This window comes from Nicotiana tomentosiformis, chromosome 7 (assembly GCF_000390325.3).
Source record: "Nicotiana tomentosiformis chromosome 7, ASM39032v3, whole genome shotgun sequence".
Taxonomy (NCBI): domain Eukaryota; kingdom Viridiplantae; phylum Streptophyta; class Magnoliopsida; order Solanales; family Solanaceae; genus Nicotiana; species Nicotiana tomentosiformis.
In genome coordinates this window covers 39,192,709-39,216,224 of record NC_090818.1, presented here as the reverse complement: position 1 = coordinate 39,216,224, position 23,516 = coordinate 39,192,709, and the positions used below count along the sequence as shown (strand labels likewise).

Sequence of the window (23,516 nt, the reverse complement as noted above, 5' to 3'; positions counted from 1 at the left end):
TGCTATTTGGCTAACCTAGCGGGTCAGGTTAGGTGTCATCCCGACTAGTTGGATTTTGGGTCATGACAAGTTGGTATCAGAGCTCTAGGTTCATAGGTTCTACGAGTCATGAGCAACTACCTAATAGAGTCTTGCGGATCGGTATGATGACGTCCATACCTATCTTCGAGAGGCTACCGGGCATTTAGGATACATTTTCCATCTTTCTTTCGTTATCGTGCGACTTTGATTCAACTTGAAGCGTATCTCTTTGAATTCCTTCCACTCATTCGTTTACGTATGTGAGTGCTTGGTATCAACTGTACATCGACGGCTTGTGGATTCCATGGATGAGGTACGAGATGTGTTTTCTGTGTTTTGATGATGGGCCAGTTTGGAGGACTTGAGGCCCGATTTGGACCGCAACTTAGGCTCAGTAGTTTTAGTTGTGTGAGCATGTGCTTTTGGATTTCTATGTCCAGTGGTGTCCCTATGAGTGGGACTGGTGGCTCGGTGAGTGGTTGGATGGCTATATGATGAGTATGACGTGATTGCGGTATGCATTCAGATAGTTTGGATATGGCGAGAAAAGTTTGTTTGGGATGTGGAAAGGACTACTGGGTGCTTGATTTCTGTCTTAATGTGTTGTATAGTCTCGAGTTATGATCGTTTTTAGGGATCTTTCATGTTGTTTTATTTGTGGAGCGAAGTAGATTCTCATGTCTTGTTGATAAGTTCAGAATCAAGAAGATTAAGTGATTTCATAGTAGTTGTGGCTGCGTAGTAGTTATGGTTTGTGTTACATGAGCTTATTAAGGATTTTGTTGAATCTCACTGCGGTATTATGGCAGTAATAAAGTATGAGCATTGTGAGTTATCGATTGTTTTAATCTATGGCTTTTAGCCAAGTGGGGGAGTCTATTATCGACGATGTGATTGCATAATTATGTGTTGTGTTGGTTTCGGCCTGAGGCATACTTGTGGATCGGTTATGACTTGCAGAGGTTGGTTTTAAGGATGACTTGAGTATGAAATTTTTGGATGCATGATGTATTACACTTTATGGATATGTGGAAGTCTTGAAAATGGTCTAGAGTTATTGTTCGTAATAGATATAATGTACCAAGAAAAAGGATTCACTCGGTTGCTTAGAGGTGTGGATTACTTCTTTGGTTGTTATTGTACTAATGGGGTACAAGTCGTTCGGTTCGTTTGGGCGGTGCAATTGAGATTTGAGCAGGATAGATGACTCTCGAGAAGGTTCTAATGGATTCGAGATTTATATATGGCAATTGAGAATTTTTTTGAATTTGTATATAGCCAAGATCTGATATTAGAATCGGATGGTGTCGAGACTCGCGGTATTTCTATATCATTATGGATTCTACATTTCAATATCAGGAAGGTGAAGGAAACAAGTGAAGGAAACGGCTTTAGATTCATGGGAGGCCTCTTCAGAGTGGATGTCTCGGTTGTAGTACTTTTGGGGTGCTTGAGAGGGAATACAACGGCTTATGGGCCTTAGGGCGGTGTGATTTTATGCTAGGATCTCTTGTGGTGAGATTTAGGTAAGGATCGTGGTGTTTTGGCAAGGAGAAGTGTGAACTTAAGGGTAATTCGGAAGGAACTTGGAGAAATAGGATAGCTTGGTAGTAGGTTGGATCAACACGAGAATGGATATGGTTGGTTCTTTGGGTACTTATGATGCGGTGAGTCTCTACAGGTGTTTTGTGGCAATACTATTAGGAGTGGCGACCTGCATGGCTTAGTTAAGTTAGAGAGATCCAATTCTAGTGGCTTGGTTATGTGCAAATGGATTTTGAAGTGTTCTCGACGATTTCTGCCACGACTTGAGATAGATATTTCTTACTAGTGTGAGGATCATGTTGCGTATTGTGACTTTCTACTGGATGGGATCAAGCCGAAGGTTTCTAGCTAATTGAATATGTATTCTAGTTGTGACTCAGAGTTGATAATGAGGTTCTCATATTTTTATATGATGGCATGATATAGGTGGTGTGTGGTGTGAGATTGGGATTCGCATGTGCAAGTACACGATTCAGTTTCAAAAGGGTAGTCATGAATTGTTAGGCAGCATGGGCAGTTTCAGATGATTATATGAATGCAATTACTACTTGGTATTGCCTGAGAAGGGTGCGCGTTTCAGAAGGGGCACTGTGTTTTGACTTACGGATGCTTCATTGGTATTGCGGTACTCGCCTGGTTGATCGACTGTTGATGTTCAGATTTTGCTATTTGGCACAGAAGAATTATGAAAGTATTTCTCGTGGGATGATTGTGTATGTGAGATGTGTTAGCCATTCGAGTGGTGGAGTTGGGATCGACTATTGTGATCCATGTAAATTATGGATTTGGAGGCTGGGAGTTCTCGGAGGCAGATTGTTTCATGGCTGTGGACTGTGAAGGTGTGGCCAAGTTAGCTAGATGGTAGTACATGCTATGGTTAGGTCATTGTAGACTTCTGGAGGGCCATTTATCCATTTTGAGAGCATATTGGTAGGCTTGGGGAGGATGTGTATCCTACATCAATCTCGAATTTGTTGGCTTAGAACTGTTAGTGTTGAGGGGTGAGCTATTCGGTTAGAGTTGACCTTGTTCGTGCTTTGATATGTTCTATGTGCTACTCTTCTATGCTACGAGGAGTGGTGTTTCGTTTGTTATATGCACAGATGGTGCGGTTCTGTTTGGGCCTTATAGTGGAATTTGAGTGAGATGGTGATTGGGTTGTTGAATGGTTGATTGCGCCTTGGTTATGGTCTTTCCGGGCTGTGGTGTATTGTGTTATTCACTTATCCATGATTATGGTCATGCACTTCGTGTGCTTGATGTCGATTTGCGTATAGTTGTTGATTTTGAGCATTGTGGATTTAGGTATTTCCTATGGACTAGTGTTTGGATGGGTCACGCATTGCAGCAGGGCTATGTTGAAATTTGATCCTTTGTGTTAGGTTCATATGTCTTGGTCCTACTATGTGTGATGGGTTCATAGCATTGCGTTGTGGTGGTACTTGTTGAGCTTGCAAGATAGTTCTCTCATCTCTGTTATTTTTCATGATTGAGTACATTTGACTTGTTGCTTATTAGTGCACAGATTGCACGGTTTACGGGTTTAGGTTGTATTAGTATGGCATGTCAATAGCATAGTTATTTTTGATGAGATGAGGTCATTGGACCTAGAATGGGTACTATCGGATTTGATTACAGTATGTATGGAGGAATAATATCTGAAGTCGGCTTAGGATTTGGCTTTGGTTCTTGTCGGACGAGAGAGGGTTCCATGAATTGTTGATTTGATGAGTGGTTATAAGTTTTTGTATGTTTCTTTCATCATCGGCAGTGTACGAAGGTTTTGAATGAGGTTTTATTTGATATGAGGTTTATTACCGGTATTGGGTTTGTTTTGAGCAGCTAATGTGATCGAGAATTATTGCTACGAGTATGCGAGTTGTGTGGTATATCAGGTGATTACGTCTTGGGTTAGGGGTATGGCTTGATACAACTTGCTTCGACATATACGGTGTGTAGATGCGAGATTCAGGTCTTGTAAGGGATTCCGGATGTAGGAAATTGGGTTCTAAGGCTTATGAGCTAAGGTTGAATTAAGGATCTTTAGTTATGTTGTGTTGGACTTATATGGGTTGGGGTGACGTGGGATCATCCCCGTGTATGTGCATGGTAAGGTTACGCAGAGATTTGATGGCTTTGGAAAAACTCTTGGCATGTTCGAGAACAAACGTATGTTTAAATGGGGGATAATGTAACGACCCGACCGATCGTTTTGAGTATTTGCACTTTGCTCGGTGGTTTGAGGGAATGGGTAATTCTGTATGATGTATTATGATTTGTGTGTATCGTCGACTTTGGTTTTCAGGTGATTCAGAATTGATTTGGAAGAATGATTCTCAACTAGGAAGCTTTAAGTTGGAAAAGTTGATCGAGTTTGACTTTTAAGTATTTGAACTAGGATTAGAGTTTTGATGGTTTCGTTAGGTTCGGATGGTGATTTTGTACTTGGTCATATTCCCGAATTTGCATTTGGATATTTCTAGAAGGTTTCAGCACTAATTGGCGAAAGTCGGCAATGTGAAGGTTTAGAATGTTCATAAGTTTGACTGGGAGTTGACTTTAATGATATCAGGTCCAGATTTTATTTCCAGGAATTGGAATAGCTTTGTCATGTCATTTGGGACTTGTGTGCAAAATTTGAGTTCATTCCGAGTTAATTTGTTAAGGTTCGGCATAAGTTTTGGAAGTTGAAAGTTCAAACGTTCATTTTAGTTTGATTTGAGGTGCGATTCATGCTTTTGATGTTGTTATGCGTGATTTGAGTCCTTGAGTAGGTCCGTATTATGTTGTGGGTCTTGTTGGCATGTTCGGATAGGGTTCTGAGGGGCTCGGGCTTTTTAGGATTGATTTTGGACCATTTTCTTCATATTTTCATTGTTGGTTTTTGTTGGTGTCTGGTGCCCCAATTGTTCTTCGCGAAGGTGGAGGTGCGATCACGTAGAGGAAAAATCTGGAGCTGGGCACTTTCTTTATCGCAGTTGCGATTGGATAACAACGTTTGTGTAGGGTTGTGTTGGTTACTGTTCGCGTTCGCATCTAGGGCACCGCAATAGCATAGATCATAGACGGGGAGCTAGGAGTTGGTGAGTTCTCCTCCGCGTTCGCGTAGGTCAGTCCGCATTCGAGGCGAGTTGGAATCTGTGGGCATCGCGTTCGCATGAGTAAGCTCGCGAACGTGTAGTGCATTTTCAGGGGCAGTGCATTTTCTTCTTTGCGATCGCGATGGTATTTCCGCGATCCCGATTCATTGATTCGTCCAGTGATTTTAAGTACTCTATTTTCGGGGGTTTCGACCATTTTTGCATATTTGGAGCTCGGATAGAGATGAATTTGAGGCGATTTTCACCACACGGATAGGGGTAAGTGTTCTCTGCCCGATTTTGATTATATTTCATGAATCTATCTTCATATTTGGCATTTGGATTATCAATTTCAAAGAGGAATTTGGGGGGTTTTGTCTAAAATTTTATAAGGTGAATTTTTTTAGTTTTGTACATCAATTCAGAGTCGGATTTAAGTGAAACTAATATGGTTGGACTCGTAATTGAATTCGTTATCGGATTTTGTGAGTTTTAATGGGTTCCGAGGTGCGGACCCGAGTTTGACTTTTTAGTTGACTTTGAGTTTTTGATTAAAGATTCGACCTTTATCGGTTGGGTTTGTTTGTTTTGGCATTACTTTATGTTTTTGAGTTGCTTTTGGCTAGTTTCGAGCCGTTCAGAGGTTAGTACGTATGGGATGACATTTGTAAAGTTTTGTTTGGCTTGCTCGGTATTGGATTTAACTTGTTCGAGGTAAGTAATACTTCTAAACTTAGTGATAAAGGTATGAACCTCTGAATATACATGTTATGTGTTTGGTATTGAGGTGATACACATGTTAGATGACGGGCGTGTGAGCGTGCACCGTGTGAATTATGACTCGGTTGATTTTGTGGTACTGTGTAGTGACCTAATCTTCTTTCTATCCATGAAATTTCTACGTGCTAGAGTAATTAAGTTGTGATCCATGTTAGAAATCATGTATAGGCTATATGCTTATCCTATTGGGACCCACTGGGTCATTTCTACTGTTGAGTTATTAATTTAAATTGTAATTATATACTTAGTCATACTCATTCATTTGCATATCATATCTCAGTTTCTGTTATCATTTGTTGCCACATCATGTTATCATTGTTTGGGCTGAATGACATGAGATTTGTAGGGCCGAGAGACTGGAGAGGATGATGTGAGTGAGGCCGAGGGACTGATTGTAAGTGATATTTATGAGATCGGGTTGTGCACCGCATCATGCTTTATTGATTCATGATGGAATCAGGCTTCACACCACATCATGCCATGATTGGCTTATATTATCGCTTGGGCAGGATTTACCGCTCCGGAGTCTGACATACCAGTAGTGAGCACATGTACCTATTGAGTGCGAGTGTCAAGTGATTGAAAGTGTTGAGTGATTGGGAGATGCTGAGTGATTGAGCGTGCTAAGTGAGGTTGAATAATCTGAGAGCATGAGCACATGAGTTTATTCACTCTGGTGCATTACATTTGACATGCGTACTTGGCATGTAGGGATAGAGATGTATTTCCTCATGCTGTACGGTATTGTGACATTTACGACTTTACATGTACATTGACATGTAGGCATAGAGATGTACTTTTCTCATGCTACCTAATAATGAAACATCTTATCTGTTGTTGGAAGTTTTTGGAAAAAATCACAATTTTCTAATATACTCATATTTTGGTGAAAGATTTGGGCTTTTACTATTATATCCAGGTAGCATGCCTATTTTCCGTAACTGTGAACGAGATGAGCATCATATCTTTGAGTATTACTTGTATTGTTTTCATTATATTGTTACGAGTTGTTCTTGGCTGTTGGTGTTGGACTATGACCGTTGTCCAAGCTTGTCACTGCTTTCAACCTAAGGTTAGGTTTGTTACTTATTGAGTACATGGGATCGGTTGTACTTATAATACACTTTTGCACCTTGCGTGCAGATTTTGGAGCTAATGTTGTTGTGTATGGCGGGAGCTGGCATTGAAGATGTGCCTGCATTCCGCTTGTAGCTGCCTCTTGTTCATGGTAGCTTTAGATTTATAAAAATTTATTTTTGTACATTTCGAACAGATGATGTATTTATTTCATACCAACTTTGTAAACTGTAAATCTTAGAAGCTCATGATTTGTACTATCAATTCTTGGGATTTTTTTAATATTAAAGTTCTGTTATATTATCATTATTTCTCTCAGTAATCTAATTTGAATTGGATTGTTGCTATTTGATCTGCCTAGCGGGTCAGATTAGATGCCATCATGACTAGTTGAAGTTTTGGTGGTACAACGAACAACCACCTAAGCAAACAACGGCTGATGCTTATTGGAAAAGGCATCATGATTAAAAATTCTTTCCATATAAGAACTGTATTTGTATTAAATTCATCACAAATTTAAGGCATGGATTTTGATTACTAAAAGAAGTGAAAGAAATCTTGGAAAAGCCTAATATATTCTAACTAATTAATTACTGGCCTTTGTTGAGTACGGAAAGAATATACGCCTCAACTTTTCAAGTTTCGACCGTCCATTGTTTTCCCATTGTATAATTGGTTCTTAGAGGTAATAGCCTTAATATTGTACTCTTAACTTTTTTATGTTTTCTTTTGAGCAAAAGGCACGATTTATTACCGGTTTCTAATTACTATTTATTTCTCATGGTTAGAGGACAAGATTAATATAACTTGTGTACATGAGACTAAGTGGGTAGGAGATAAGGTGTGGGATGTGGGCAGTTTCAAACTTTGATATTCTGGGAGGGTGGGGGTAGGAACGGGGTAGGTATCTTGGTTGATAAGGACATACGTGAACTAATGGTAGAGGTTAGGAGGGTGAATGACATGCTGTTGACTATTAAGCTAGTTGTTGGAGGTTTTACATTGAACATAATCAGTGGGTACACACCTCAAGCAGGCTTGGATGAGAAAGTTAAGAGGCGGTTCTGGGAGGATTTGGATGAGATGGTGCGTGGTATCCCGTATACTGAGAAGTTTTTTATAGGAGGAGATTTCAACTGCCACATTGAAGCGACGTCTGGGGGGTATGATGATGTGCATGGTGGCTTGGGTTTTGGAGATAGAAACAGAGGAGGAACGCCTCTGCTGGACTTTGCTAGAGCATTTGATTTGGTGATAGCAAACTCGAGTTTTCCGAAGAAGAAAGAGCACTTGGTCACCTTCTGGAGTTCGATGGCCGAGACTCAGATTGATTATTTACTCTGCAGGAAGTCCGATAGAGGACTTTGCATGGATTGCAAAGTCATCCCGAGTGAGAACCTCTCGACCCTTCATAGGCTCCTGGTCACATACCTTGAGATAACGAGGAAGAGAAGGAAGAGGGTAATATTTAGTCAACATAGGATCAAGTGGGGAGCATTAACGGAAGCTAAAGCGCAGGAATTCGGGGTCAAACTGGTGAATATGGGGGCTTGGAGGAGTAGTGGGATGCAAGCACCATGTGGACCACTATTGCGCAGTGCATTAGGAAATCCGTAAGAGAGGTATCAGGGGTCTCAAAGGGTTACTTTGGTGGTCATAAGGGAGACTGGTTGTGGAATGAAGAGGCACAAGGAAAAGTGAAAACCAAGAAAGCAGCGTATCTGAATCTAGTGGAAAGTGTAGACGAGGAGGCAAAAAGAGAGAGTACGGAGAATTATAAGTTGGCTAAGAAATAGGCAAAGCTAGCAGTTACGGCGACCAAAACTGCAGCTTTTAGTCATTTATATGAGGAACTCGAGGTCCGAGGTGGGGATAAAAGGTTGTTCAGGTTAGCCAAGGCGCGAGAAAGGAAGGCGCGTGACTTGGACCAAGTAAAGTGTATCAAGGACGAAGAAGGTAGAGTTTTGTTGGATGAGGGGCTTATCGGTCGGAGATGGCAGACCTACTTCTATAGTTTCTTGAACGAGGAGGGGGACAAGAGCATTGTACTGGGTAATTTGGAACTATCCGGGAGTCGTTGTGACATTGGGTATTATAGGCGGATTAGAGTTGATGAAGTTGAGAGGGCTATGCGTAAATAATCAGGGGAAACTAGATTAAATCCCGGTGGAGTTTTGGAAGAGTGCGGGTAAGGCAGGCTTGGAGTGGCTCACTAAGATATTTAATGTCATTTTTAGAACGAAGAAGATGCCCGAAGAGTGGAGGTGGAGCACGATGGTTCCTGTATACAAGAACAAGGGTGATATCCAAAATTATAATAACTATCGGGGTATCAAGCTGCTTAGCCATACTATGAAAGTCTAGGAGAGAGTGGTAGAGATAAGGATGAGGAGGAGTGTGTCTATTTTCGAGAACCAATTTGGATTTATGCCAGGGCGTTCGACTACAGAAGCCATCCACCTTGTTAGGATATTGATGGAGCAGTATAGGGATAAAAAGAAGGACTTGCATATGGTGTTCATCGACTTAGAAAAGGCGTACGATAAAGTTCCGAGGGAGATTTTATGGAGATGTTTGGAAGCTAGAGGTGTACCTGTTGCCTAAGTTAGGTTGATTAAGGACATGTATGATGGAGTAAAGACCCAAGTGAGGACGGTGGGTGGGGACTCAGATCATTTTCCGATTATGATGGGGTTGCATCAGGGGTCGGCACTCAGTCCATTTTTGTTTGCTCTGGTGATGGACGTACTGACGCGCCACATTCAAGGGGAGGTGCCATGGTGCATGTTATTTTCAGATTATATTGTATTGATTGACGAGAAGCGAGACGGTGTGAACGCGCAATTAGAGGTATGGAGGCAGACCTTGGAATCTAAAGGTTTCAAGTTGAGCAGGACCAAGACAGAATACTTGGAGTGTAAGTTTAGTGGTGAGACTCAAGGAGGGGAAGAAGAGGTGAGGCTGGACTCGCAGGTCATCCCTAGGAGAGGGAGTTTTAAGTACCTTGGGTTTATTATTCAGGGGGATGGGGAGATTGATAAAGATGTCACACATCGTATTGGGGCGGGATGTGTGAAATGGAGACTCGCTTCCGGTGTTTTGTGTGACAAGAAGGTGCCACCGAAACTTAAGGGTAAGTTCTATAGTGTGGTGGTCAGACCAACGATGTTGTATGGGGTTGAGTGTTGGCCAGTCAAGATCGCTCATGTCCAGAAGATGAAGGTAGCAGAGATGATAATATTGAGATGGATGTCCAGGCACACCAGGTTAGATAGGATGAGAAATGAGGTTATTCGCGACAAAGTGGGTGTGGCTCTATTGAGGACAAGATGCGGGAAGCGCGATTTAGGTGGTTTGGACATGTGAGGAGGGGGAGCACAGATGCCCCAATGAGGAGGTGTGAGAGGTTGACATTGGAGGGCTTACGGAGAGGTAAAGATAGGCCAAAGAAGAGGCGGGGAGAGGTGATTAGGCAAGACATGGCGCAACTTCAGCTGACCGAGGACATGACCCTTGATAGAAAGGTATGGAGGCCGAGGATTAGGGTAGTAGAGTAGGTAGTCTAGAGTGTTCATAACAATAGTATGGGCACGTAGTCTCGCTTTCTGTTGGTAGTAGGTTTATGTTATTTTCTTTCATTGTTGACCACCTTACTATCTTGTTGTTTTATCCTGCTTTTATATGACATTTTGGTACTGTCCCTTCTTGCCTCTCTATCCTCACAAGATAGAGGTAAGGTCTGCGTACATATTACCCTCTCCAGACCCCACGGTGTGGGAAATACTGCGTATGTTATTGTTGTTGTTGGTTAGAGGGCACGAGATATTATTTTGGATGATATCTTCTCGGGTATTGGGTTGGTGTAGAAATTTTATGATCACTTGAAATCCTTTTAGTCCCAAATATCATCAGGTAGAAAATATGAGAAAGTAGAGGTATGAAATATTCAGGAAGAGAAGAGACTGATATTGCGTATATATTTATGATTTTTGTCTACGCCAACAGGACTTTGATGGTTATAAACATTTTTAGGAAGAATAGGTAATTTATAACAAAACCACCAAACATGCATTTAGGCTATATATATATATATATATATATATATATATATATATATATATATATATATATATATATATATATGTGTGTGTGTATAATTAATTAAATATTAAATAGTACCTATAATTTTGGCTAATACCGACCGACTTCGGGCATACTGACGGCCTTAGAAAATTAAATACTGAGTTTTAATGTGGGCGATCGAGTGTAAGTATCAGCATCCAACACACTATCACACAATTAAAAATAAAATGTATAGTGCTATAAGATGTAGTGCTATATTAAACTTAAGTTGTAGCAACAACAACATATACTCGGTCAAATCACTTGATTGGGGAATATATATATATATACATACACACACAATTAATTAAATATTATATAGTACCAATAATTTGGATCTTGGCTAAAACCGACCGACTTCGGTCAATTTTTTAAATAAATAATTTTTTAAAATTTTAAAATTATATTACCGATCGATTTCTGTCACGATCCAAAATTCAATATAGGTCGTGATGGCGCCCAACGCCGCCGTCAGGCAAGCCAACGGTGATTAATCAACTTTGTTACTCATTTTATTATTTTCGAAATCATGAATCACGTTGAATAAGTAGTGTAAAATCGAGTACTCGTAGAACACCCGTGATTTTATTTTCCAATTTCCATATAAGGTATAAATTACAAGGTGAAATGATAATAATTACGCGAACTACAATAATGAACACCCAGTAGGTACCCCCAAAATTCGGTGTCACAAGTGCATGAGCATTTACTAAGGAGTACAATAATAATATAACATCTGTCTAGAATGTAAATAAGACATGATAAAATAAAAAGTACGATGGGGACTCTGTGGACTGCGATGTGTAGCATGGAATGCAGCTTACATGAAGTCTCCTCAACAGTTGCGCCTACGCGCCAAGATGATAATCAAATAAACTTTTTTTAGATCCTGCACGTTTAGTGCAGAAGTGCATCATGAGTACATAAATCAACGCGTACCCAGTAAGTATCTAGCCTAACCCCGGAGAAGTAGTGACGAGGGATCAACATCGATATTTACTAGTGGTCCAATAAATCAATATGGTAAATCATAAACAGATAAGAGTACAACAATAGTAGTGAGGTAAATCTGTAACTAACACAATCTTCCAAAAATTCTTTTAACAATATCAATTTCTCAATCTCGTATTCTATCTCGACAACTCAGAAATATCAAGTGCCAATAACAAACGGATAAGAATTCCCATATAAAATGCAAGGCATCCGTGGAAGGAAAATCTCGCGAATATTCGGGTTGCTAGCGATATAACGCACGATTATACTGAGGTCGTACGACCAGATCTCAGAAAGAATATGATACTGCCGAGGCGATCGGCCCGATCACATCATAACCTGTACATTGCCGAGGGTCGAGCGACACGAACCATAGATGCGTCTAATTATACTGCCGAGGCGAACGGCCCGCTACCATGAGACTGTGGTACATAATTCCGCCGAGGCGTTTGTCCCGCTCCACAAGAAAGGAAAGAAATTATCAAATTACGAGACACGAGCTTACGATACAGTATATGAACACAAAGTGAGTATTACCTTTACCGTTTCTCAAATAACTTGCCAACAACTCAAGGTAATAAGGCTTGGCCTAATAAATATGTATATATTTCTAAATCAAGTTCAATTATAATTTCAATTAATTAAGCCAACAGAATGAATTCAAATATTCCAAATATTACATGGTAAAGTCCTAAGTACCCGGACAAAACTTATCTTTAGCTACGTACGGATTCTCATCACCTCGTGCGTACGTAGCACCCACAACTAATATCACATAACAATTACATCACCTAGGGGGTAGTTTCCCTCTCACAAGGTTAGACAAGAGACTTACCTCGCTGCGAAGTTCTATAACCGGGTTCAACGCCACTCTAACACTCAACTCCAAACCAAACGTTCTAAAACTAGTCAAACAATTACATAAGCCAATACAAATATACTCTAACATCATAATTAATTAATTCATAAGACTTCCTAACTCCTCTCGAAAAGTCAATAAAGTCAACCTTCGGGCCCACGTACCCGGATTCCAAATATTTTGAATATAAACATTACTTATAACACCACGAACTAAAATATATAATTTATTCTTAATTCTATGTCCAATTTTATGGTAAAAATCACAAAATACCAATTTCTAGGTTATCTATTAAGATCCCATAATTCCCAAAAGTTTTCATGCATTTACAAGCCCAAATTCGTATATATAACTCACAACTTGTAGAAATTACTTACCTCATGATTGATGATGAAAATGACACTCCAAAATCTCTCTAAGGCCGGCTCCCATGGAAGAAATGAAATGAAAATAAGCCAAACCCACGTACTTAACAAGGCCCTCTATCCGGGGATCATCGCACCTGCGGTTCTGCAGGTGCGGTCCAAACATCGCATATGCGAAAACCCCTGACTCCCAGCACTTCGCTATTGCGGACAAGAGTCTGCTTCTGCGGAATTCCTCTGCTTTTGCGCTCCTTCAGCCCAAGGCCCTTGAGACACCATCCAAATGTACCAACACTTTCTAAAATGCAATACGGATTTAGTTGAAGCCTCGAATCACTTCAAACAACATCAAAATTATGAATCGATGACCAAAAACCTTTCTTCCAACCTTCAAACTTTGCCGAAAGCGTTTGAATTACACTTAAACAATCCGAAATTTTCTGCAGGTGCGAGTTTTCTGGCCTTAGTTGGAACCATACCTGCAATGGACTTTTCCACAGGTACAACATCGCAGGTGCGACTCTATGCCTGTAGAAGTGCATATCGCTGGGCAGAAAGGCTTAAGTCGAGGGTTTATTTCATTTTCCATCTTTTGACCTAGAAAGCTCGGTTTGTGGCGATGTTCAGAGGGATTTTCATGAAAATCATCAGGGTAAGTGATTCTAACTCGGATTTGGTTATATTACAAGAATCCATCATTATTTTTGTCATTTAATTAGTGATTTGAGTTGCAAAATTGGGAAGAAAATTGTGAAACTTCTTAGACTAAATTTTGGGGATTTGAAAGGCGATTTGAAGTCGGATCTGAGCAATATTTTTTATGGTTGAACTTGTTATCAAATGGGTGTTCGGATTTTGTAAGTTTGGTTGGGTTCTGAGATGCGGGCTTGGGGTTGAAGTTTGAGTTGACTTTTCGTTTCTCTTTAAAGATTACAACTTTATTGTTCGGAATAGCTTCCTATAGTTTGTATTTATGATTTGAAGTTGTTTTGGCTAGATTCGAGCCGTTTGGAGTTCGATAATCGCGGGAAAGGCTTACTAGCGGATTAAGTTAGCTTGTTTGAGGTAAGTATCTTGCCTAACTTTGTGTGAGGGAATTATCCCTTAGGATTGGTATTGTTTTGTGTTAATTGTGATATGTGGAAGCCGTGTATGCAAGGTGATGAGTATGTACACAGGCTAAATGTGGTAATTGACTAGTGTTAGCTATGTAGATTCCTTTCATGCCTTTAATCGAGTTACCATAATATCTTATATTCATCATCATTAGTTTATCTTCACATGCAAAGCATGTCATCGTCAAAACTTATTTTAACTCTTACTTGCTAAATATTTTTACATGTTTAGTTGAAGTTATTGTTCTCTTTATTCTATATTCATTATTTAACCGTTGAGTCACTCACTTAAAGTTGCTATTTATTGGAATATCTTATTGTGAGATTTGGTATTGGGTTATAAAGGTCATAATTCACATTGATGCAAAGTTGTAAATTGTTGAAATACCTTTCTTGTTGAGTTATTCACTATCGGTTGCTATTGTTGAGACTCTTATGCATATTGTGGTTGAGCCTTGGGCTATTTATTTTGGAAACAATATTATTGTTGACTTCTTTGGTAAATTGTGATATTGGGCACTTGCGGTACAATTTGTGATACGTTTGTGATATTGATATGCGTGCGGTGGTATGAGGATTAGGGTTGAAACGCATGCGGTGAGATAAGGTGGGCTTGATACGCGTGTTGCTAGTAGGGGAACTACTTGAAGCCATGCGGTCTGATAAGGTGGGCTAAAACGTGAGAAGCTATTTCGGAAAAAATAATTTTCAAAACTAAACGTAAGGCTCCCGCGGTGATATAAAGAAAGATTGTGATTTGTTTTGTGTTATAAGACTACGAGGCGGTACCTTGGTAGTGATTCTTGTTGATACTTTTCTATTACATCACTTGTGTTTGGTTTCTTTTTTTCCTTGGCATATTGTTTCTTGTTTTCTTCCGTGATGCCTTATTTTCCTTAGTTCAGTGTAGCTATTCTTGTTATATTTTTTCATTGTTTCATTTCCATTGCCTATCATTATCACACTGTTATATCAGTGTACTCATGCTACGCTTCTGCACATCATTTTGTGCAGATCCAGTTACCTCTTACCGGCCTAGGCACCAGTGAGTCGAGCTCGAATTTGGAGACTTCAAGGTATACCGACCGGTGTCTGCAGCCCTCGGAGTTACCCTCTACCTAGTTCTGTTTAATTTTTCTCTTTTTATAGATATTATTCTATATGGATGTTCAGCACACTCTTGTAGAGCTTGCGACTTGGTATTACCGGATTTTGGGAGTTTTTGTTATGTTGAGTTGCTGAGTTCTTTTATGAGAGTTGTTGAGTTATTTGAAAGTTGTTTTTATCATTTTCTTAGTTAAAATCCGCATGTATGTTAGGCTTACCCAATCTTAGAGACTAGGTGCCATCACGATATCCCATAGAGGAAAATTGGGGTCGTGACAAGTTGGTATCAGAGCTCTAGGTTAATAGGTGTTTCGTGTCACAAGCCGGTTTAATAGAGTATCGTGAATCGGTACAGAGACATATGTACTTATCTTGGAGAGGCTATGGAACTGTTAGGAAACTTCACTTCTTTGATTCCTTATCGTGTGAATTTGTTGAATTCGAATTCTGAATCTTTGTCTTTCTATTCTCTCATAGATAGTGAGGACACGCGTCGCTGGATCCAATTAACAGACACCTGTGCCCCCTGCTAGAGCCGTGAGAGGTCAGGGCTGGGGCAGAGGTCGAGGAGGGGCACGTATTGCAACCAAAGCACCTGCCCGAGCAGCGACATATGAGCCACAATAGTTTCGGTTGGCACCTGATGCGTCTATTGCTACCCCTGCACTTCAGTAGACTCTCATCCAGTTCTTGAGCATGTTTGGTACTCTAGATCATGCGGGGTTTATTCCACTTGCACCGGCCACTTCTCAGGCTGGAGGAGGAGAACAGACTCCCGCAGCCCGTACCCCAGAGCAGCGGGTCCATATTGACTAAGTGTTAGAGGTCATACCAGTGCAACCGGTTGTCCCAGTCTAGCCCAAGGTTAGGAAAGCAACATATGAAGAGGAGCATCTCGGGCTCGAGAGGTATAAGAAGTACCATCCTCCTACATTCAATGGCTTAGCTACAGAGGACGCATATGGCTTTCTGGAGAAGTGCCACCGTATTCTCCATACCATGGGTATAGTGGAGACTAACAAGGTTGTTTTTACTACCTTCCAGCTATCAGGACTACCATACCAGTAGTGGTGGGCTTTTAAGGAGGGTAGCCCTGCCGAGGCAACTTCACTCATCTGGGCTCAGTTTTTAAAGATGTTCTTGAGAGATTTTGTTCCCTAAAGCCTTCGGGATGCATGGCGCGTGGAGTTTGAACAGTTGTGCCAGGGTGCTATGACCGTATCAGAGTATGCTGTCAGTTTTAGTGAGTTGTCCAAATATTCACCTGCCTTAGTTTCCACAGTCAGGGAGCGAGTCCGTCGATTTATCGAGAGGCTCAACTATGGTATTAGATTCAGCATGGCTCTAAAGTTGGAGACTAATACTCCATATCAGCAAGTGGTTGAGATCGCACGAAGATTGGATGGTATGCGGGGCCAAGAAATAAAGGATTAAGAGGCTAAGAGGACTCGAGATTCTGGCACATATAGTGGTGCCCGTGTCCCAGTTGCAGCTCATCATGGTAGAGGCTGTGTGAGTCGTCCAGTTCATTTAGCACTTCTAGCTTCCAGTGGTATTCCGGCTACTCCCAGGTCCCAGGTTGCCCATTATGCACTGTCACTGTTTAGTGCACCTCCTGCACGGTATGCTTTCAGCGATCAGTCTAGACGACCAGGCTCGAGCCAGTTTCAGCAGCCCAGTCCTCCGAGAGCTTGTTTTGAGTGTGGTGATACTCGTCATATGGTGAGGGACTTCCCAGATTCAGGAGGGGTTCACCTCCATAGACTACTCAGGATCCACGTATTCCACAGGGTCCCCAGACTTCTCAGGTTGTGGTTACCGTACCAGTTGCCACTCCTCCTACTCAGCCAGCTAGGGGTGGACGTCAGGCGGGTAAGGGTCGCCCTAGAGGGGGAGGCCAGGCCAAATGTTATGCTCTCCTAAGTAGGACAGAGGCGGTTGCATCAGATGCCGTTATCATAGGAATTGTTCTGATTTTTCATAGAGATGCATCAGTCTTATTTTATCTAGGCTCCGCTTATTCATATGTATCATCTTACTTTGCTCCGTATTTGGGTTTATCCCATGATTCTTTGAGTTCTCCTGTCTATGTGTCCACGCCTGTGGGGGATTCCATTGTTGTTGACTGTGTGTATCGGTCGTGTTTAGTTGTTCTTGGTGGTTTTAAGACCATAGTTGATTTATTGTTTCTCAGTATGGTAGATTTTGATATTATTTTGGCATGTACTGGTTGTCTCCCTATCATGCTATTCTTGATTGTGATGCCAAGATGGTGACATTGGCTATGCCAGGTTTTCCGCGGTTGGAGTGGAGGGGTACTTTAGATTATGTTCCTAAGAGGGTGGTGTCTTTCCTTAAGGCACATCGGATGGTTGGGAAGGGGTGTGATGCATATCTAGACTTTGTGAGAGATGTCAGTGTTGATACTCCTACTGTTGAGTCAGTTTCGGTAGTGAGGGACTATCCAGATGTATATCTGGCGGATCTTTGGGGCATGCCGCCCGATAGGGATATTGATTTTGTATTGACTTGTTGCCGGGGTTTTCAGCCCATTTCTATACCACCATATTATATGGACCTAGAGGAGTTGAAGGAGTTAAAGGTGCAGTTGCAAGAGTTACTTGATAAGGGTTTCATCTGGCCTAGTGTGTTACCTTGGGGTGTTCCTGTTTGTAAAGAAGAAGGATAGTTTTATGCGCATGTGTATTGATTATAAGCAGTTGAACAAGGTTACAGTCATGAATATGTATCCATTGTCACACATTGATGACCTATTTGATCAGCTACATGGTGCTAGAGTATTCTCAAAGATTGATTTGCGGTCAGGTTATAATCAGCTGAAGATTCGGGATACAGATATTCTGAAGACTGCTTTTAGGACTCGGTATGGTCATTACGAATTCCTCGTGATGTCATTCGGACTGACCAATGCCCCAATATCATTCATGCACTTGGTGAACAATGTATTCCATCCCTATCTTGACTCATTCATCATTGAGTTTATTGACGACATCTTGGTGTACTCCCCGAGACGGGAGGATCATGAGCAACATTTGAGGATTGTGCTTCAGACCTTGAGAGAAAATAAGTTGTATGCAACGTTTTCAAAGTGTGAATTCTGGCTTGATTCGGTGGCATTTTGGGTCATGTGGTGTCGAGTGAGGCGATCAAGGTAGATCCAAAGAAGATTGAGGCAGTACAGAGTTGTCCCAGACCATCATCACCTACAGAGATCCAGAGTTTTCTTGGCTTGCGGGGTATTACCATCATTTTGTAGAGGGTTTCTAATCTATTACTGCACCTATAACCAGATTGACCCAGAAGGGTGCTTCGTTCAGATGGACCGGGGAGTGTGAGGAGAGCTTTCAAAAGCTCAAAACTGCTTTGACTACAATCCCAGTATTGGTATTGCCTACGGGTTTAGGGTCTTACACTGTGTACTGTGATGCGTCGCGTGTTGGCCTCGACGCGGTGTTGATGCAAGACTGTAGGGTTATTGCCTACACGTCTAGACAGCTGAAGGTGCATGAGAAGAATTAGCCTGTCTACGACTTGGAATTAGCAGCTATTGTTCATGCCTTGAAGATTTGGCGGTACTATTTGTACGGTGTTCCTTGTGAGGTCTATATCGACCACCGGAGTCTACATCATCTGTTCAAACAAAAGAATCTTAACTTGCTGCAACAAAGATGGTTAGAGTTGCTTAATGACTATGATATCACCATTCTATATCATCTACAGAAGGCCAATGTGGTGGCCGATGCATTGAGAAGAAAGGCAGAGTTTTTGGGTAGTTTAACATATCTACTGGCGGTAGAGAGGCCATTAGTGTTGGATGTTTAGGCCTTGGCCAACCAGTTTATTAGACTGGATGTTGCAGAGCCGAGTCGAGTTATGGCTTGCGTGGTTTCTCGGTCTTTTCTATATGATCGTATCAGAGAGCATCAATATGATGACACTCATTTGCTTGTCCTCAAGTAAACGGTTCAGCACGGCGATGCCAAGAAGGTTACCACTAGGGATGGCGGCGTGTTACGGATGCAGAGCCAGCTTTATGTGCCCAATGTGGATGGGTTGCGTGAGTTAATTCTATAGGAGGCCCACAGTTTGTGGTACTCTATTTATCCATGTTCCACTAAGAATTATCAGGACTTGAGGCAGCACTATTGGTGGAGGAGGATTAATAAATACATCGTGGAGTATATAGGTCGGTGTCTAAATTGTCAGTGGTGAAGTATAAGCATCAGCGGCTAGGTGGGTTGCTTTAGAGGCTTGAGATTCCCAAGTGGAAATGGGAGCGAGTTACGATGGATTTTGTTGTTGGGCTCCCACAGACTCAGAAGAAGTTTGACGCAGTATAGGTGATTGTAGATAGGTTGACCAAGTCGGCTCATTTCATTCTAATGGTGACTATTTATTCTTCGAAGTAGCTAGCTCAGGTTTATATTCGCGTGATTGTACGACTTTATGGCATGCCGGTATCCATCATATCTGAACGGGGTATGTAGTTTACATCGCGATTCTGGAGGGCCGTACAACGTGAGTTAGGCACACAGGTTGAGTTGAGTACAACGTTCCACCCTCAAACGGACGGACAGTCCGAGTGCACTATTCAGATATTGGAGGATATACTTCATGTCCGTGTTATGTAGTGCGGGGGTTCTTTGGATTAGTTCTTGTCGCTTGTAGAGTTTGCCTACAGCAATAACTACCAATCAAGTATTCAGATGGCGCCGTATGAGGACTTGTATGAGAGGCTGTGTCGGTCTCCGGTGGGTTGGTTTGAGCCGGGTGAGGCTAGGCTATTGGCTACGGACTTGGTTCAGGATACTTTGGAAAGGGTTAAGTTGATTCAGGATTGACTTCGTACAGCACAATCTAGACAGAAGAGTTATGAGAATCGAAAGGTTCGCGATGTTGTATTCATGGTTGGAGAGCAGGTCTTGCTCCGGGTTTTGCCCATGAAGGGTGTTATGAGGTTCGGGAAGAAGGGCAAGTTGAGCCCTAGGTGTATCAGACCTTTTGAGATTCTTGAGAGGATTGGTGAGGTGGCCTACAAGCTTGCATTGCCACCTAGTTTAGCTACAGTTCATCCAGTATTCCATGTTTCTATGCTCTGGAAGTGTCACGGTGATCCGTCTCATATGTTGGATTTCAGCTCAGTCCAGTTGGATAAGGATTTGTCTTATGTTGAGGAGATGGTGGCCATCTTAGACATGCATATCCGAAAGATGAGGTCGAAGGGCATTGCTACAATGAAGGTTCAAAGGAGTGGTCAACAGGTCGAGGAGGCAACTTGGGAGGCCGAGCATGATATGCGTAACCGTTACACGCAGAAGCGCAAATCACTGGGCAGAAAAGGCTTAGGTCGAGGGTTTATTTCATTTTCCATATTTATACCTAGAGAGCTCGTTTGTGGTGATTTTTCGAGGGATTTCAAGGAAATCATCGGAGTAAGTGATTTAACTTGGATTTGGTTATATTACATAGATCCATCATTATTTTTTTTATTTAATTAGTGATTTGAGTTGGAAAATTTGGGAAATATTTGGTTTCACTCGTTATTAAATGGGTGTTCGGATTTTGTATGTTTGGTCTGGTTCTGAGATGCGGCCCCTGGGTTAACGTTTTGAGTTGACTTTTCGTTTCTCTTTAAAGATTGCAACTTTATTGTTCGGAATAGCTTCCTATAGTTTGTATTTATGGTATGAAGTTGTTTTGGCTAGATTAGAGTCGTTAGGACTTGGATAATCGTGGGAAAGGCTTACTAGTGGATTGAGTTAGCGTGTTTGAGGTAAGTGTATTGCCTAACTTTGTGTGGGGGAATTATACCTTAGGATTGGTGTTGTTTTGTGTTAATTGTGATATGTAAAAGCCGTGTACACAAGGTGACGAGTGTGTACACGAGCTAAATGTGGTAATTGACCGGTTTTAACTATGTAGATTCCTTTCATGCCTTTAATTGAGTTACCATAATATGTTATATTCATCATCATTAGTCTACCTTCACATGCTTTACTTGTCATCGTTAATACTTGTCTTAACTCTTACTTGCTAATTGTCTTTACATCTTTAGTTGAACTTATTGTTATCTCTATTCCTTATTCATTATTTAACCATTGGGTCCCTCACTTGAAGTTGCTATTTCTTGGAATATCTTATTGTGAGATTTGGTATTGGTTTATAAAGGCCGTAATTCACATTGAGGCAAAGTTGTAAATTGTTGAAATACCGTTCTTGTAGAGTTATTCACTTTCGGTTGCTGTTGTTGAGACTCTTATGCATATTGTGGTTGTTCCTTGGGTTATTTATTGTGAGCCTTAGGTTATTTATTGTGAAAACAATATTATTGTTGACTTCTTTGGAAAGTTGTAGTATTGGGCACTTGCCATGCGATTTGTGATACATTGTGATATTGATACGCATGCGGTAGTATAAGAATTGGGGTTGAAACGCATGTAGTGAGATAATGTGGGCTTGATACGCATGTTTCTAGTAAGGGAACTACTTGAAGCCACGCGGTGTGGTAAGGTGGGCTAAAACACGGGAAGCTATTTCGGGGAAAATAATTTTCAAAACTAAATGTAAGGCTCCCGCGGTGATATAAGAAAAGATTGTGATATATTTTGTGTTATGAGACTATGAGGTGGTACCTCGCTAGTGATTCTTGTTGATACTTTTCTATTACATCACTTGTGTTTGGTTGCTTTGTTTCCTTGGCATATTATTCCTTGTTTTCTTCCGTGATGCCTTATTTGCCTTAGTATTTGCCTCGGAGTCACCCTCTACCTAGTTCTATCTCATTTTTCCTTTATATAAATATTATTGTATAAGGATGTTCAATACACTCTTGTAGAGTTTGTGACTTGGTATCACTGAATTTTTGGAGTTTTTGTTCTGTTGAGCTGCGAAGTTCTTTTATGATAGTTGTTGAGTTATTTGAAAGTTTTTTTATATCATTTTCTCAGTTAAAATTTGCATGCATGTTAGGCTTACTCAGTCTTAGAGACTAAGTGCCATTACGACATCGTATGGAGGAAAATTGGGATCGTGACAAAGGTATAGGGACTTCCGCCGAGGCACTTGATAGGTCGACTCTCTCGGCTATGGAGAAGAAGACCGTAAAGCTGCCACTAGAGCTTGAAGAGGCAAAGGCTAAAGAAGAAAAGAGAAATAAACAATTTGATAGCCTTCAAGATCAGCTAGAAAAGAGGGACCAACAATTTAATGTCCTTCAAGGTCAGCTGGCCAATTTTCTTATTAGTGGTGTTTTCCCGATTTCCCGGTCTCATGAGTCTTCCCCAGATGCTAATCCTTCTCTTCGTGATCCTTCGAACCATGCCTACGATGAAGTTTCTAGTAGTGGAGATAGAAATGATGTAATAAAAAATACTCATTGAATGATGTTTGTATTATACTTGAAGTTTTAACTTGTGAAAAGTTTAGTTGTTGAAATTTTTAAAACTCTATAAATGTTGTTAATATTGTTTTGATAGTTGTTATTGTTGTTATTATTGTTGTTGTTGTTATTATCGTTACTAGTTGAATGGAGTAATGTAATACTGTCATTGTAAGTTGCTATTGGTTGTTGGCAGGTGGTGCAGCTGTATAACAGCCATATTATGTCAAAATGTTACCCAGAAAATCGACTGGATACCGACCGAAGTCGGTTGGAAATGTTAACATTAAATTCCTAGAAATTTAATATTACCGACCGATTTCGATCGGTAAAAGCAATAAAAAATTTTCAGGTTTTGAAATTACCGACCGAAATCGGTCGGAATTTGTATTTTTAAATTTATTTTTTAAAATAATTCCGACCGACTTCGGTCGGAAAGGTACAATTTTAAAAAAATTAAAATATTAAAATATCGACCGATATCAATCGCTAATGTGAAAAATAATTAAAAAATTATTTTCCAGAATATCGACCGATTTTGGTCGGTATTTTTAGTTTTTCAACATCTAGTATTAGATAATTTGGTCAAAGTATGGTTGAATTTACCGACCGATTTCGATCAAAATTTCCAACCGGCTTCGATCGCTAGACGTTAGCGACCACTCATTTTTGACGAATTGAAGTCAGTCAAAAATCGGTCGGTATTGCTTAAATTTCGACCGATTTCGATCAGTATTCCTGGACGTTTTTTGATAGTTTTCTAGTAGTGTTACTTTAAAGTAATGGAGTGATTTACATTAAGTATTTTGTTTTGATATATAATAATTTGAAATCTAAGGAAAAATATTGTTTTATTAGTGTATTGTTTAGTGTTTTATTGAAGGCATGAAAATCTTTTATAAGTATTTTGTGCATTATGCTTGGGAACACTTATTCAAACTTAAATTTAAAAGACATACTCCAACAATTACGTTTTCCGAAGTAGTAGTTTTGTGATCTTCGATTATTTATAAAGGAATAAACTATATGTGAAAAATAGTTAAATAATATGAA

At 40.6% G+C, this 23,516-nt stretch overlaps 2 protein-coding genes across 2 annotated transcripts; both read left to right on the top strand.

The window, feature by feature from the left end:
* Positions 1–7,439: 7,439 nt before the first annotated feature.
* LOC104120402 (uncharacterized) lies at positions 7,440–8,299 on the top strand. Its single transcript, XM_070180199.1, has 2 exons — positions 7,440–8,039; positions 8,102–8,299. The coding sequence occupies exons 1-2, from the start codon at positions 7,440–7,442 to the stop codon at positions 8,297–8,299; spliced, it is 798 nt and encodes a 265-aa protein (XP_070036300.1).
* Positions 8,300–16,276: 7,977 nt separating this feature from the next.
* LOC138895507 (uncharacterized) lies at positions 16,277–18,604 on the top strand. Its single transcript, XM_070180198.1, has 4 exons — positions 16,277–16,469; positions 16,551–16,786; positions 17,785–17,948; positions 18,376–18,604. The coding sequence occupies exons 1-4, from the start codon at positions 16,277–16,279 to the stop codon at positions 18,602–18,604; spliced, it is 822 nt and encodes a 273-aa protein (XP_070036299.1).
* Positions 18,605–23,516: the final 4,912 nt, after the last annotated feature.

Bases quoted from the DNA above. Each gene is read 5' to 3' on its own strand.
- LOC104120402 (XM_070180199.1), top strand. From the start codon at position 7,440: ATGGTAGAGGTTAGGAGGGTGAATGACATGCTGTTGACTATTAAGCTA. The intron at 8,040-8,101 runs GTGAATATGGGG...ACTATTGCGCAG, and splicing joins AGGAATTCGGGGTCAAACTG to TGCATTAGGAAATCCGTAAG.
- LOC138895507 (XM_070180198.1), top strand. From the start codon at position 16,277: ATGACCGTATCAGAGTATGCTGTCAGTTTTAGTGAGTTGTCCAAATAT. The intron at 16,787-17,784 runs GTGAGGGACTTC...GATTATAAGCAG, and splicing joins GTGGTGATACTCGTCATATG to TTGAACAAGGTTACAGTCAT. The intron at 17,949-18,375 runs GTATGGTCATTA...ACCTATAACCAG, and splicing joins AAGACTGCTTTTAGGACTCG to ATTGACCCAGAAGGGTGCTT.